At 36.1% G+C, this 15,065-nt stretch overlaps 1 protein-coding gene and 1 long non-coding RNA gene across 5 annotated transcripts in view; both read left to right on the top strand.

Moving 5' to 3' along the window:
• Nucleotides 1-15,065, top strand: part of SEC24B (SEC24 homolog B, COPII component) — a 100,994-nt gene that overhangs the window by 57,378 nt on the left and 28,551 nt on the right. For 2 of the 4 annotated variants that reach the window (XM_040476412.1, XM_040476410.1), the window contains 3 exons: nt 1,947-2,027; nt 5,596-5,819; nt 13,412-13,593. In XM_040476412.1, coding sequence (XP_040332346.1) covers nt 1,947-2,027; nt 5,596-5,819; nt 13,412-13,593 — 487 coding nt within the window. Of the gene's footprint in view, nt 1-1,946; nt 2,028-5,595; nt 5,820-13,408; nt 13,594-15,065 lie in introns of all 4 variants that reach the window. The other 2 variants (XM_040476411.1, XM_040476409.1) reach the window with 1 other exon arrangement.
• Nucleotides 13,600-14,469, top strand: LOC121031227 (uncharacterized). Its single transcript, XR_005790624.1, has 2 exons — nt 13,600-13,748; nt 13,781-14,469. It is a non-coding gene; the product is annotated as an uncharacterized LOC121031227 (long non-coding RNA).

Below are 15,065 nucleotides of genomic sequence, written 5' to 3'. Positions count from 1 at the left end.
TTTAATCAGACTGTTTTTTGATGTTGAGTTTTTATGAGTCCTTTATATAATATTAGCCCTTTACCAGATATAGGATATACAAATATCTTTTCCATTCAATAGTTTGCCTTTTTGTTTTGTTAATGGTTTCCTTTGCTATGTGAAAGCTTTTTATTTTGATGTAGTCCCAGTAGTTTATTTTTCCTTTGTTTCCTTGCCTGAGGAAACATATCCATAAATAAATTGCTAAGGCCACTGTCTAAGAGATTACTGCCTGCATTTTTAATTTAGGAGTTTGATGATTTCGGGTCTCACATTTAGATCTTTAATCCATTTTAAGTTTATTTTTGTGTATGGTGTAAGAAAGTGGTCCAGTTTCATTCTTTTGCATGTAGCTGTCCACTTCTCCCAGCACCATTTATTAAGATGTATATTCTTGGTTTTTTGGTCATAGATTCATGGGTCCTATAAGCGTGGGTTTATTTCTGAGCTCTCTACCCAGTTGCATACATCCGTGTGTCTGTTTTTGTGCCAATACCGTACTATTTTTATCAGTATAGCTTTGTAATATATCTTGAAACCTGGGATTGTGATACCTCCAGGCCTGTTCTTCTTTCTTAAGATTGTTTTGGCTATTTGATGTCTTCTGTGGTTCCATAGATATTTTCAGATTGTTTGTTCTAGTTCTGTGAAAAATGCCATTGGTATTTTGAAAGGGATTGCACTGAATATTGCTTTGGGTACTGGTGTATTGTTTTTTAATGTTTTACTTTCAAACTTTTCAAAAGGACCTTATATATCAGCATTCTTTTTTAGTTGTATATTTACAAACACAAAGAACAAAAGGAAGAGCCATCATTTCCCATTCTTAATTAAGAATGACACATATATGCATCCATTTTCTATTTATCACAAAGCATTTAGTAAACGTTAGTATCTTCTACCTATTACTTATTTTATAGCCCTTATATTTTCTCAGTTCATATTCACCATCTCATTTAAGCCTCACAGGAACATTAAGAAGCACACATGTAGGGCATTTTTTAAATTGTTCCCATTTTGCAGAAGAGAGTATTAGTACTGACAATTGTCACTTACCCTAAGTTAATATAGCAAGTAAAGAACAGAGTCTAAGTAACTTCAGTCTTTTGCCTCTAAATCATGTTTTTTGCTGATAATAAAATGTTCCTTTGCAAAAAGCTTTAGCCATTATGCCCTGAGTCAGTATACCTAATTCTCATGGCACCTAAAATTATTCAATGAAAGATAATTATGCATACCTGTTCTTTTTATATCGCAGTTGAAAATTAACCTAAAATGCAGTTTAAACCCCGTTATAATATTGGTGGTAAGAACTAGGGATCACCTCTCTACCAGATATTTGTCTTAGAGTGAAAGAGCCCAAGATCTCTAATACAAGAGAGGGACCATGTGAATTTTCAGTTTTATTCATCAGTGTATACTCTTGCATATCGCCCTATGATAACTGTAGGCTCAGAATATTTATTGAGTGGATGAATGAAATAAATATACTGTTTATTTTATCCATGTGACCTATCACTAAGTCTCATAAATTGCCACTGATGGTTCCTGTTAATCTCACAGATTTTTATTCTCCAATCTGGAGATATATAAACTAAGGCATAGAAATGCTTGGTAACATGTGAGGTAACAACCAAGCCATAGACTCCTCTTCTAGGAGGTTCCATACAGCTGTGCTGCCTTATAAAAGTCATTAAAATTGATTAAATTTTGTTCCACTTGTCAGCTCCATATTCTCCCCACTCTTATTAACATAAGTTTATATATGATTTTTAAATATCATGAAACATCAGTCACTTTTAGCGTTTACTAGACTCAGGAATTTTCCTAGTTCGGCAAAACATCCTTTTCAACATTGCCAAAGGCTGCTTGCTCTAAGATACATTGTCCCGTTAAACTTAGTAGATGTTTTGGTTTCCTTTCAGGTGTTGACAGCTCTTCTACCACAAGCAGTGCTTCTCCAGTGCCCAACAGTTACGACGCCCTGGAAGGAGGCAGCTACCCAGGTAGTTTATTTTGTGCTTATTTGATGCTTACTGAAAACATTACTGACCATCAGTTGTTTCCAGACATCAACATATATTACACATAATTAGCGGGCTATGTTTTTAACAGAACAACGAGACATTTTCTCATACTCTCAGCCCTAATTTAGTAGTTTTAATGGTCCTATAACAACTACAAGTGTTGTTTCTGGGAGGCCTAAGAAAATTTATTATTTTATTTTTGTTATGCTCTTTATCTTTTTCCTCTTTCTACAAGTCTTTTAATACTTTAAGTATTAAAGTATTAAATGCTAAGTAACTTTTAATACTAAGTAATTTTCCTCTTCCCTTTTTTATGCTAATAACTTCTTAAGTAAATTTTATATTTCTGTTCTCATGCTTAGGTCCTTGAATTCCTTCCAACTAGCCTCTGAATATAAATAGTCTTTGACTCTTTACTCCCCCTATGGCTCCTGGCTGCCTCCACCAGGTAAATAGATTAACCACTTGGGGCTAGATTTTGGAGGCATTACTTTTAACCATATCTAGAAATAACTTTGGTCATTACAAAGGAATAGGAGTGGTGGATGGTTTTTTAAAAAATGCAAGATAGGTTTTATAATTATTAGTCATTTCATTATAATGTCTTGTATTGTGAAATTCCTTTTCTGTCTGTCTCTTACATCACATCTGACTTCTCTCTTTCTCACTTTTTCTAATGATTTGAAACATTAGGACTAACAGGACAAGTAATTTTGCTCTTTTCTTTACTTCTTACCACTTTGTAATAATCCAAGATGGAGCTTAATTTAAGTTGGAGCATGCTGGACTTAACATACTATCTTGCTATCACTATCCTACAGATTGGTAGAAAACTTTCATCTTCTCAGCTTAATATAGAGTTCCTTTTTAGTATTTCAAGAATACTCCAGTAAGCTACTCGGTCTTTTGTGAGTAGGGATTTTTTTTTTTTCCCTAGGCATGCACATGTGTCTAAGAAATTATGGACCATTCCAAAAACATTCACCATTATCAAAATATTTTAAAAGAGTAAATTTGCTGACTATAAGGCGAATACTATATGTAGGATCACTATATTGTATACTTGAAACTAATATAACACTGTATATTAACTATACTGGAATTTTTTTTAACTTTCTATTTAAAAAAAATTTTAAGATGAGTAACTATATAATATTTCATAAGCTTCAAATTAACCTAAAAAAATTAACCTGATTATGAAATGCCAAATGTGGTTTAATAAAAGGTCATGGCCTTGGAGTTTGACTTTGCTTTGTCTGTCTATATTCATTTCCTCAACAATTTTTTTTTTAATTTTAATGTTTATTTTGAGAGAGAGAGCGAGAGAGAGCGTGTGCAAATGCAGGGAGAGGCAGAGAGAAAGATGAGACAGAATCCCAAGCAGGCTCCGTACTGTCAGCACAGAGCCTGACTCACGGCTTGATCCTACAAACCATGAGATCATGACCTGATCTCTGAGCCACCCAGGACTGACTGAGCCACTGGCTGAGCCACTGACTGAGCCACCCAGGCACCCCTTTTATTAACCAGTCTTGATCTTATTATGAACTGTGCTTTGACATAAGTGGGTGAACTTGGGCAAGTTTTCTAGCTGTTTATACTGCATCAAAATTAAAGATGTGAACATTTGTAAGAAAATGTATTGAAAATACTGTATGTCAGATACTAGGATAGATCTTAGTACTATAGAAATATATAGTTTTACCTCCTCCCTTTCCTAAAGAAGAGGAGAAGTCTTAGACCTCCATGTTTAGGAATCCAGTTTTTTATTTCTTAGGCTGATGACTGTTACCATGTTAAGAGACCGTTCTACTTATTTTCCCTGTGAGGAAGGATAAGCAGGACATGACACTACATAAATGCTCTTGTTCTATTAAGAAATCTGGGAGGTTACCAGAAAGCCAGTAAGCCAGCCCTTGCCTCATTAGCACAAGACGATAGAAGAATATCTAGGAACATATCTTCAAAATGCAAGCCAAGAGATACTGTCAGTAGAAAGATAAGAGTCTTCAAGAGTCTTCAAAGAAAAAATATTATTAAATCACATGCTTTTAAGAGCATATTTTTTGCAGAACCTGGTTGCTGGTGAAGAATGTAATTTTTATAGGAAAAAATAGAGTAAAATTCATGTATGCTATATAGATTTTACTTTAAAATAAGACTTAACCGTATAGCAGCATGTTAATAACGGCATGTGTAGTGGAGTAATTTTTAGGGTTTCTTGTTATTTTTGTCTTTGATGATTAAATTTTCTGCAGTTTTTTCTTAGTGTGACTCAAATTTTAGTTTTTGTTTTGAATTTAAATAAAGGAAGAACATGTATTCACTAAATTTTATTTGGCATCTATTATATACCAAACATTGTTTTAGGAGCTGGACACTATTCTGTACATTGTCTTTCATACTTGTACAGTTTGCTTCTGCAAATAATACAGACTTCTAAGGGATTATGGAAATATCTACCCTTTCCATGGACTTTTTAAATAATGGCAGGGTCAAATAAAAGTGGGTGATACCCTTTTTATTGCTTTGTTCTTTTTTCTGCTTCTTAGCCCCAATTCCTGCTGAGAGAATAAAAGTAAAAATAACTGTATCATAATGTATTCATTTATAGTATAGTACATTTATATATTTTATATGATATATAGTATATTTTATATTTGTATAAATATGAAGGTCATACCTGTTAGAAATACCAACTGAAGTATTAGTGAAATGATAGGAAATACGGGATTTTCTTCTGAATACTTCTGTAAAAAAAAAAAAAAGATAGGATGTAAACACTATATTGTATACTTGAAACATTTAAAAACACTTTTCTGGGGCACCTGCATGGCTCAGTCGGTTAAGCGTCCGACTTCGGCTCAGGTCATGATCTCGCGGTCCGTGAGTTCAAGCCCCGCGTCAGGCTCTGTGCTGATGGCTCAGAGCCTGGAGCCTGTTTCAGATTCTGTGTCTCCCTCTCTCTCTGACCCTCCCCCGTTCCTGCTCTCTCTCTGTCTCAAAAATAAACGTTAAAAAAAAAAAAACAAAAAAACAAAAAACACTTTTCTAATGAATGCAATAAAAAAAAAACCAGGATGAGAATACATGAAATAAGATTAGCAAACCACTGGCAGCTATTAAAGCTGAGTGAAGAGGTATAGGGTTCATAATTCTGTTCTATTTCTGTGGATATTTGCAATTTCTCAAAATAAAAAGTTTAAAAAGGCAGGGGTTGGGTGGGTCCCTGGGTGGCTCATTCAGTTAAGCATCCGACTTTGGCTCCAGTCATGATCTCTCAGTTCACAAGTTCAAGCCCCGCATCAGGCTCTGTGCTGACAGCTCAGAGCCTGGAGCCTGCTTCAGATTCTGTGTCTCCCTCTCTCTCTCTGCCCCTCCCCCACTCACGCTCTGTCTCTCTCTCTCAAAAATAAATAAAAACATTAAAAAAAATTTTTTTTTAAGTTTAAAAAAGGGAAATGCCAAAGATTATAGCTTGCCCAGGAGCCAAGTCTTTATAGAATCCCGATTTGCAGTGCTAACATAATGTTTTTCCCTCTGTTAGATATGCTTTCTTCATCAGCAAGCAGTCCTGCTCCTGATCCTGCTCCTGAACCTGACCCTGCTCCAGCTTCAACTCCTACTGCTCCTCAGCCTTCAAAAATGGCTAAGCCATTTGGGTATGGCTATCCAACTCTTCAGCCTGGTTATCAGAATGCTACAGCACCACTTAATTCTGGAGTACCTCCCAGTAGCCCAGTGTATTCTGGATTCCAGCAGTATGCTCAAGTATGTATAAACTTGACATTGCATTTCTGGGGTGCATGGGTGGCTGAGTCAGTTAAGCATCTGAGTCCTGATTTCAGCTCAGGTCATGATCTCACAGTTCATGGGATCGAGTTTCACGTTGGGTTTTGCACTGACAGCTCAGAGCCTGCTTCGGATTCTCTTTCTCTCTCTCTCTCTCTCTCTCTCTCTCTCTCTCTCTCAAAATAAACAAACATTTTAAAAAAAGACATTGCATTTCTAAAATCATGACACCTATCAATTCTAACAAATACTCGGTGATTCAGATGGATCATAGGTGCAAATACTGATAAGCCTAGATCAAAAATACATAGAATTTGGTTCTAGTTGTGTGTGTGTGTTTGTGTTTGTGTGTACATAGATAGAGATAAAAGGAAATATAAATACCAGATTTTTAAAGAGATTATATCTGGATCAGGATATTAGCTATGATTTTTCTGGCCCTCGTGGTGCTTCCATTTTTTAGAGTCTTGCAATGTGCTGGTAATGATTTTATAATAAAGAAAGTAAGTGTTAAGTTTTTTAAAATTCTGTATTACCAAGCTGGCTTTTTCTTCAAAAAAAAAAAAAAAAAAAAATTACATGGTATAAATATGATTTGGAAGTTTGGTTCCAATTCTTAGATTAAAGAAATCTTAGGCTGCCTGGGTGTCTCAGTCGATTAAGTGTTCTACTTAGTTCAGGTCATGATCTTGTGATTGGTGGGTTCGAGCCTCACAAAGGGCTCTGTGCTGATATCTCAGAGCCTGAAGCCGACTTTGGATTTGGATTGTGTGTCTCCCTCGCTCTCTGCCCCTCCCCTGCTCATGCTCCCTCTCTATCTCAAAAATAAACATTAAGGGGCGCCTGGGTGGCGCAGTCGGTTAAGCGTCCGACTTCAGCCAGGTCACGATCTCGCGGTCCGTGAGTTCAAGCCCCGCGTCGGGCTCTGGGCTGATGGCTCAGAGCCTGGAGCCTGTTTCCGATTCTGTGTCTCCCTCTCTCTCTCTCTGCCCCTCCCCTGTTCATGCTCTGTCTCTCTCTGTCCCAAAAATAAATAAACGTTGAAAAAAAAAATTTAAAAAATAAAATAAAATAAAAAAATAAACATTAAAAAAAAATCTTCATAACATGACACATAACTGGTGACAGCCTCCATATACATAAATGCTAATCAGTAGTTATGTTTATTATTAAGTACTGCTGTGACCCATTCTGATATGACCTTTTTTTGGAGACACCTCTTAAATGCCATATCAATTTAATAATACAGAATAGTAAGTATCTTAGATTTATATTTATTAAGAAAGTAAAATATAAGGTAACAACTGAAATGGCAAAAGCATTCTACTTATAATGAAAAAACTGCTCGTAGTAGACTAATCTTAGAGAAATTTCATCTTATGGTCCACTAAGAATAAAAATTAGAGGGAGGGGCACCTGGGTGGCTCTGTTGGTTGAGCATCCGACTCTTGATTTCAGCTCCGGCCATGATCCCAGGGTCACGGGACCAAGCCCTGTGTGTTGGCTCCTTGCTGAGCATGGAGCCTGCTTAAGATTCCCTCCCTCCCTCCCTCCCTCCACCTCCTCCCCCCACCTCCTCCCCCTCCCCCTCCCTCCCTCCCTCCCTCCCTCTCTCTCTCTCTCTCTCTCTCTCAAAAACCAAAATTTAAAAAAATAGAGGAAATAGGACAATCATGTTTCTGGAATTTAATCTTAGCATTAAGGCACAAAAGGAATAAAGATACTGGGAGAGGCACTGAAGAAATGTGGTTAGTTGGTACACATTTTTCTGCTTTCTGTTCTGTTAGAGTTTCTTTATGACTAATGTCATATGAAACACTTTTTAAATCATTATTTTCTGACTCTTGTGCTTTAGACAGATTGCTTTTGGGGGTCATAATATATAATGTGTTTCTACGTTTTAATGAGACGAAAACCAAGTTCAAAGAAAGGATCTGGTTCTTAGAGGAAGTTTTAGGCACAGAAAAAAAAATTGTAGTGGTATTCCACAGTGACAAAGGAAAAGGTTCTTTGACCAAATCTGGCCTCCTGCCCATTTCTGCAAATAAACTTTATTGGAATAGAGCCACAATCATTCTTTTATGTATTATCTATGACAATTTTGCACCACAGTGGTAGAGTTGAATAGTTGCAAAAGAGATATGCATCTTTTAAAGTTTTTAAATATTTACTACCTCTCTACAGAAGAAGTTTGCTGACCCTTGACATAGAGAATGGACAATATTCTTTTCCCATTTTATTTAGGAGGTTATTTTGGAAGTTAAGAGATTGTCCTTGGAATAAAAGTGAAAATTAATATTTATTATACTAGATTTTTAAATATAACTTCATTCTATTCTGTGACCCCAGTCCTTTTTATACTCTAGTTCCAGTGCAAGGATCACAGGAGTTTGAATGAAGGGGACAGAGGCAGACTAAAAAGTAACTTGGGTGGCTCAGGTTGGGCATCCGACTTGATTTCAAGGTCAGGTCATGATCTCACAGTTTGTGGGGTCCCTGTGTCAAGCTCTGCGTCAGGCTCTGCACTGACAGTACAGAGCCTGCTTGAGATTCTCTCTCTCTCTCCGTCTCTGCCCCTCTCCACATGCACGCACATGCTCTCTCTCTCAAAAATAAATAAACATTTTAAATAAAAAATAAAAAGTAACTTGGATTATTAAATCATGGGGGAAATGAGCATCACAAAGCCAAAACTTTAGACTTTATACTGTTAGAAATCATTCACTCCTACCTTTCATTTTTTAAAACTTTTTATTGAACTATAATCTATATTACATTTATGTACAGGTGTATAAATCAACATCATACAGTTTGATACATTTCAACAAATTGAACACACGTAACCAACAGCCAGAGTCCTTTGTCATGCCTTTTCTAGTCACTAACCCTCAAGCTAGAGTTGGCAACTGTCTTGACTTCTAATACTACACATTAGTTTTGCCTCCTTTTGTACTTAATATAAGTAGTATCATAACTGTGTATACTCTTGCTGTGAGTCTTTGGCTCAACATTTTGCTTTCTGTGTGCTTGTTCTCATTGTTCATTCTCATTGTTCTCGTTGTACAGCACTCTGTTTTGTGAATATACTTGTTTATGTATTTGTTCTATTGTCGATGGGCATCAGGGTAAATTCCCAGTTTGGGGCTATCATGAATAGTGCTGTTGTGAGTATTTCCGTTCATATCTTTTACACAAATGTGTGTATCTAGGAGTGAAATTGCTGGGTCATGGAATACCCAAACGTTCAACCGTTAATGCCAAACAGTTTTCCAAAGCAGATGTTCCAATTTATACCTCCCATTAGCAGTTTATGAGAGTTCCAGTTACTGCACATTCTTGTGAACACTTGGAATTTTGACTTTTTTGTAGTAATTATCTTCCTTTCATTATTTAAGTGAAGAAATTGAGACTCAGATAAGCGAAATCATCTAAGACCAGGCTTAGTCCTGAGAATACAAGTCTTTGCAGTTCAGAATTAAGCATTTTTTTTTCTCTCTTTAACTGGTAGGGACTTGTGCAGAAAACCAAAGTCAGATTTGATATATGAATCTAAGGAAGAATACAAAGCAGCAATTTAATTTTGTTTAATGTGAATTTAAAATAGGTTTTCGGACCCTAGTGTTTCTGGGCCAATGAACAGTAATGATTTAAACGCACATTTAGGACGTACATTTAAATTCTTACCTATCTGCTAAAAAAAGATTATACATTTTAATCTAAGATTAATATTATCAAGCTAATTTTAAAAGAAGCCATTTATTTTTAAAGTCCTACTTAGGGGGCGCCTGGGTGGCTCAGTCAGTTAAGCGTCTGACTTTGGCTCAAGTTATGATCTCACAGTTTGTGAGTTCAAGCCCTGCATCGGGCTCTGTGCGGTCAATTCAGAGCCTGGAGCTTGCTTCGGATTCTGTATCTCCCTCTCTCTGCCTCTCCCCCTCTCACTCTCTGTCTTTCAAATAGATGAATAAACGGTAAAAAAAAAAAAAAAATTAAAGTCCTACTTCGGATAAGAATATCTTTTTTTTTTTTTTTAACATTTATTTATTTTTGAGACAGAGAGAGAGAGCATGAACAGGGGAGGGTCAGAGAAAGAGGGAGACACAGAATCTGAAACAGGCTCCAGGCTCTGAGCTGTCAGCACAGAGCCTGACGCGGGGCTCGAACCCAAGGACCGCAAGATCATGACCTGAGCCGAAGTTTGACGCTTAACCGACTGAGCCACCCAGGCGCCCCAGGATAAGAATATCTTACTTTAGCTTTAAGCAACCCTTTATAATGAAATGGAAATGCCATTAAATGTTGTACTTAGTATTAGCCAGTGGTAGGGTTCTAAATTTTTAAGGGGTTTTTTTTTTTTGCATTTATTAATTTGAGATGACTCTTATTAAGAAATGGGAAACCTCAGTAGTTGGCCTTTGAGGAAGAAAAAAAAATTAAAATTTGTTTTTCAGCCCTGAAATATGATGTTTGAAAATGAAAATAAGAATTAGATAAGTATTTTAATGAATATATGAAAAACCAGATGTAATGTTATATAGTGCTTTTTTTTTAGTCAAAAGCTTTTTTTTTTTTAAGTTTCTATTTTAATCACGACAAGTGCACTCCTTAATCCCCATCACCTATTTCATGCATTCCCCTCACCCTCATCCCCTCTAATAACCATCAGTTTGTTCTCTGTAGTTAAGAATCTGTTTTTTGGTTTGCCTTTCTCTCTTATTTTTCCCCCTTTGCTCATTTGTTTTGTTTCTTAAATTCCACATATGAGTGAAGTCATATGGTATTTGTCTTTCTCTGAATGACTTATTTCACTTAGCATCGATGGACACTTGGACTGTTTCCATATCTTGGCTAATGCAAATAATGTATTTAGCACTTTTTTTTTTTAACCTCCCCCCTGAAAAAAAAAGACATGATCAACTGTAGAAAAGTGCAGATAAGCACAAAGAGGAAAATAAATACCAAACAATATTCCCACTATCAAGATGTAAACAGCAACACTTGGAGTCTGTCCTTCCAAGTTTCTTGCTATGCATTTTGGGGGAAAAGCTAGGAAAGAAACTGGACATCTAATGGCTTTTTTAAACAAACAAAAGAAGTTGATAAGTAGGGATATTGTTTTAGAAACTTTTTGTTCTTTTCATAGCAAAAGACAAAACCTTTCTATATATCCTTCCTCTGGTAGCTGCATAGTGTTTTATAATCAACCAATTTGCTATTGTTGGGCATAATTGTTAAAGTCAACTTTTATACGCACACACACCCTTAATGCATCTGTCTCATTTTCTTAGATGAAATTTCTTCAGGTGGAATTACTGAATCAAAGCACCTAATTTTATAAGACTTTAAATTTTCCACTTATGCATTCAATAAAAACTTACTGAATTCCTACAGTGTGACAGCACTACTTTAGGCACTGAGGATACAAGAGGAGCTAAGTAAACAAAACAAAGTTCTTGCTGTCAGAAATTTGTTGGGAGGGGTAGGTTCCCTGGGACAGTAAATAAGTAAATCAATAAATTTATGAGATAATTTCAAATAGTCACAAGTGTTGTGAAGTAAGACAAGTTGAAGAAATTGCTAGGGTTGGGGATATAGGATAGATAGGAAATCCCTCACTGTAGAAATTATGTTTGAAATACCATATTAATGACAAATACCAGGCATGGAAAAATCTGGGGGTAGAGCATTTCAGGCTGAGGAAGCATACATGCAAAGACTTAAGGCAGGAGCAACTGTGATGTGTTGCAAGAATAAAGTCTCGGTATGGCTGGAACTCAGCAATAAGAATAAGATCAGAGAGCTAGGGAAGGACTATCATCGGAAGCTTGGATTTTATCCCAACTACAGAGGGGAGACAGTGGAGATTTTATGTAATGGAGTGATATCCGATTTACATTATTTAGAGAATCATTTTGGCTACTGTGTGAAGAACAGATTATGGATGGAAGTATTTGAAAAGACAAAAATGGAAACAGAGACAAATGGAAGCTTTGCGACAATCATAGAAATGTAGGACTATGCTTTGTTCTAAGGTGGTATCAGTAGAGGTAATGAATAGTGGATGGATAAAAGTTGACTTATTGATGAACTGATTATGATAAGTGAAAGAAAGGAAGACACCAAGGATAACTTAGGTTTTTGGCAGAGCAACTGGGTATAGGGTAGTGCTTTTACTTTGATGATGAAGAGAGACAACAGGTCTAGGAGTGAGAATCGAGTTGGCCATGTTAAGTTAAAATGCCTGATAGACATTTAAGTGTAGATATCCAGTAGGCGGTAAAAGTGTATATGACTGCCCATTCTTCTATATTACAAAGTCCACCAAGAATTATTTTTTATAAGCAAAGATTTTTTTATAACTATTAGTCATTTATGTTTCTTTACTGAAATTCCAGTTCATATTATTTCACCATTTTCAGGTCTTCTGGTTTGTAAAAGCTATCTATAATAAGTATAACCTTTTGTCTAATACACACTGTAATTTTTCTTTCTAGCTCGACATTTGTATTTAATTTTAGTGGGGTTTTTTTTTGACATTGAAGGAATGTCTAAATTTTAAATAGTCCTATTGTGATTTTTGTTTTAACTTTTGTTTGTGTCCTTTAGAAGATCTTTTCAGCCTTCAGGTTAGGAAATATTCCAGCTATAAATTGTTTTAGTTCTTTGGTTGTTTCAATTTTGCATCTTTAATCTATTTAAGGTTTTATTTTGGCTCATACTGTAAACAATAAATCTCATCCCCCTCCCCACCTCTATAGTTAGCTCTAAGTTCACTATCATGTATTAAATAATCTTTTTTTCACTGGCAAATAATTGGGTAGTTTGAGCATTAAAATAAATAATAACTGTAATTCAGTCACTTGGAGTTGATAGAAAGCCATGCATTCATAATAATACTAAATATAACAAAGGTAACAAAAAATAAGCAAAGCAAAACAGCATTGTACATTTTTATGGCATCAACTCATTATTACAAAAATTGATCATTGAAAAACCTTGCAAACATAAGCATGTATGTATTCATTATGCCTTTCTGTATTCACAGAAACCAGATTTTTAATGTTGAAAAACATTGTTGCTGAAAATTTTGTTATGAGGTTTAACTGTACTAATACTAATACTGTTTTTTCAGTATTTTGTTTTGAGGTTTTTTTCAAGAATGCTTTAAATTGAGCTACCCTTTTAAATCATTCTGTTACCAAGCCAGGCTTAATATTTTTTAATGTTTATTTTGAGAGAGAGAGAGTGTATGAGAGTGAGAAGAAGGAGCAGGGGAGGGGCAGAGAAAAGGAGAGAGAGAATCCTAAGCAGCTTCCACGATGTCAGCACAGAACCTGACACAGGGCTCAAACTCATGAACCCATGAGATCATGACCTGGGCGGAAATCAGGAGTGAGACACTTAACCAACTGAGCCACCCAGGCACACTGCCTCCCCTTTGTTTATGTTTATTAAATTCTTATATTTTCTCACTTAACTCTGAATGTTAAAATCCTGTAATAGAATACATTGTATTCAATTTGATTTTATTGTTCTTTTGTTTGTTTTGTTTTGAATTGTGTTTTTAGCAGTATCCTGGTATGAACCAGCTGTCCTCCAGTCTGGGAGGACTGAGTCTTCAAAGTTCTCCACAACCAGAAAGTCTGAGACCCGTAAACCTCACCCAGGAGAGGAATATTTTACCCATGACTCCTGTTTGGGCTCCTGTACCTAACTTGAATTTAGACCTCAAAAAATTAAACTGTAGCCCAGAGTAAGTATTTATTTTTATGATCTTTAGTAAATAATACACTTTGTCAGAAATGTTGTTTGAGTTTCAAAACTAGTAAAAGTGATAGGATATTAATTCCTTGACTGGAAGTTTTGTTAATCCAGACTTTTGTATTTTAGTTTGTATAGAAGTTCTAGGTCCTGTTCAGTTTAGGTAAAATTCAGTTTAGGTCCTGTTCATGCCTCCATCTCTGTCTCCATTCAGTCCTCTTCCCTGTCACCTAATGTGAGGGAATTTTTTTTCTATTTGAGTGAAGGGTTTCAGGAACCCAGATTTAACTATATTTTTCAAAAATTTATTTTTCCTTACTTTTCACCAGGAGTAACTTCTGATGTCTCTTAAGGTGGAATCTTTAAAAATGTATACCCTTCAGTCTTTGCTTGAAAAGGATGCAGACTTCACATATATAATCCCAAGAACAGGTTTAGGTAAATGGTTTCTCTCTGAGTTTTCTTTGCCTACTCAGCATAGAATGCAAAGACCATTATCCCCAGGCTTAAGATTTCCTTTTTTGAGTTTTCCTCACCTCATGGAGAAGTTTCACTGAGAGTTTGCATCTGGTGGCCACCAAGCCCTGGTGTATCCTCTGGGTAGGTGAGCTCTGTCACTCACATTACAGTACCTTCAAAACTAAGAGTTATGTTCTTGTTTACTTTCAGTACTTCTTCCTCCTAAGAATAGGATATTTCTCTGCACCTAGATGCTTTTTAGAAAACATCTTTCTGCTCCTGAAATCGCTCCTTCATAAAGTAAACTCTGATTCACAAAAAAATGTTGTCTTCTTCCTTGTATTAGAATTAGTGTTCTTTTTTACAGCCAGTATTTTCCTTTATTAAGGCAGTGATGTTCTACCTTTTTTAAAAAACCATAAGCTTCTCTTTTTTCAACCAAAATTTTGTAGAGAATTCCAATACAGGAAACAGAAAATAGAGCCACTCCGAAGATTCCCCCTCTTCTCCTACCCACTGCCACCAATCCCCCATCGGTGCCTAAGGCAGCATCAAGATCATTGTCATAAAAATGTATAATCACTGATTCTAGGATAAAAACAGCTGCCTATTCCTGTGAATATAAGTTGCTATCAGGTCGTAAGTATGTGGATTTTGGCCTTGTATTATAGAAGATTAGGCATCCCCTAAGTAGGTGAATGTGGTGTATGTATATGTTTGAAGAGATTCCACAGGTTCCGGGGATGGTGTGTGTGTTTTCTCTGAAAATCTCTCTGTTATCAAAATAGCAACGCAGAGTAATTAGGAGTGTAGACTTTAGAGCTGGACAGACACAGGTTCTTACCATGGTTCCACTGATAAATAGCTGTAAGGGTCTGCACATTTTTTTTTAATACTCATTTTTGAGAGGGGGCAAGTGGGGGAGGAGCAAAGAGAGAGGGGGACAGAGGATCTGAAGTGGGCTCTGCACTGACAGCAGTGAGCCCGACGTGGGGCTCAAATTCA

Source organism: Herpailurus yagouaroundi, unplaced genomic scaffold (assembly GCF_014898765.1).
Source record: "Herpailurus yagouaroundi ecotype Mexico unplaced genomic scaffold, PumYag 28, whole genome shotgun sequence".
NCBI lineage: Eukaryota > Metazoa > Chordata > Mammalia > Carnivora > Felidae > Herpailurus > Herpailurus yagouaroundi.
Note: the sequence above shows the minus strand (reverse complement) of the source record. Positions and strands in the feature narration are given on the sequence as shown.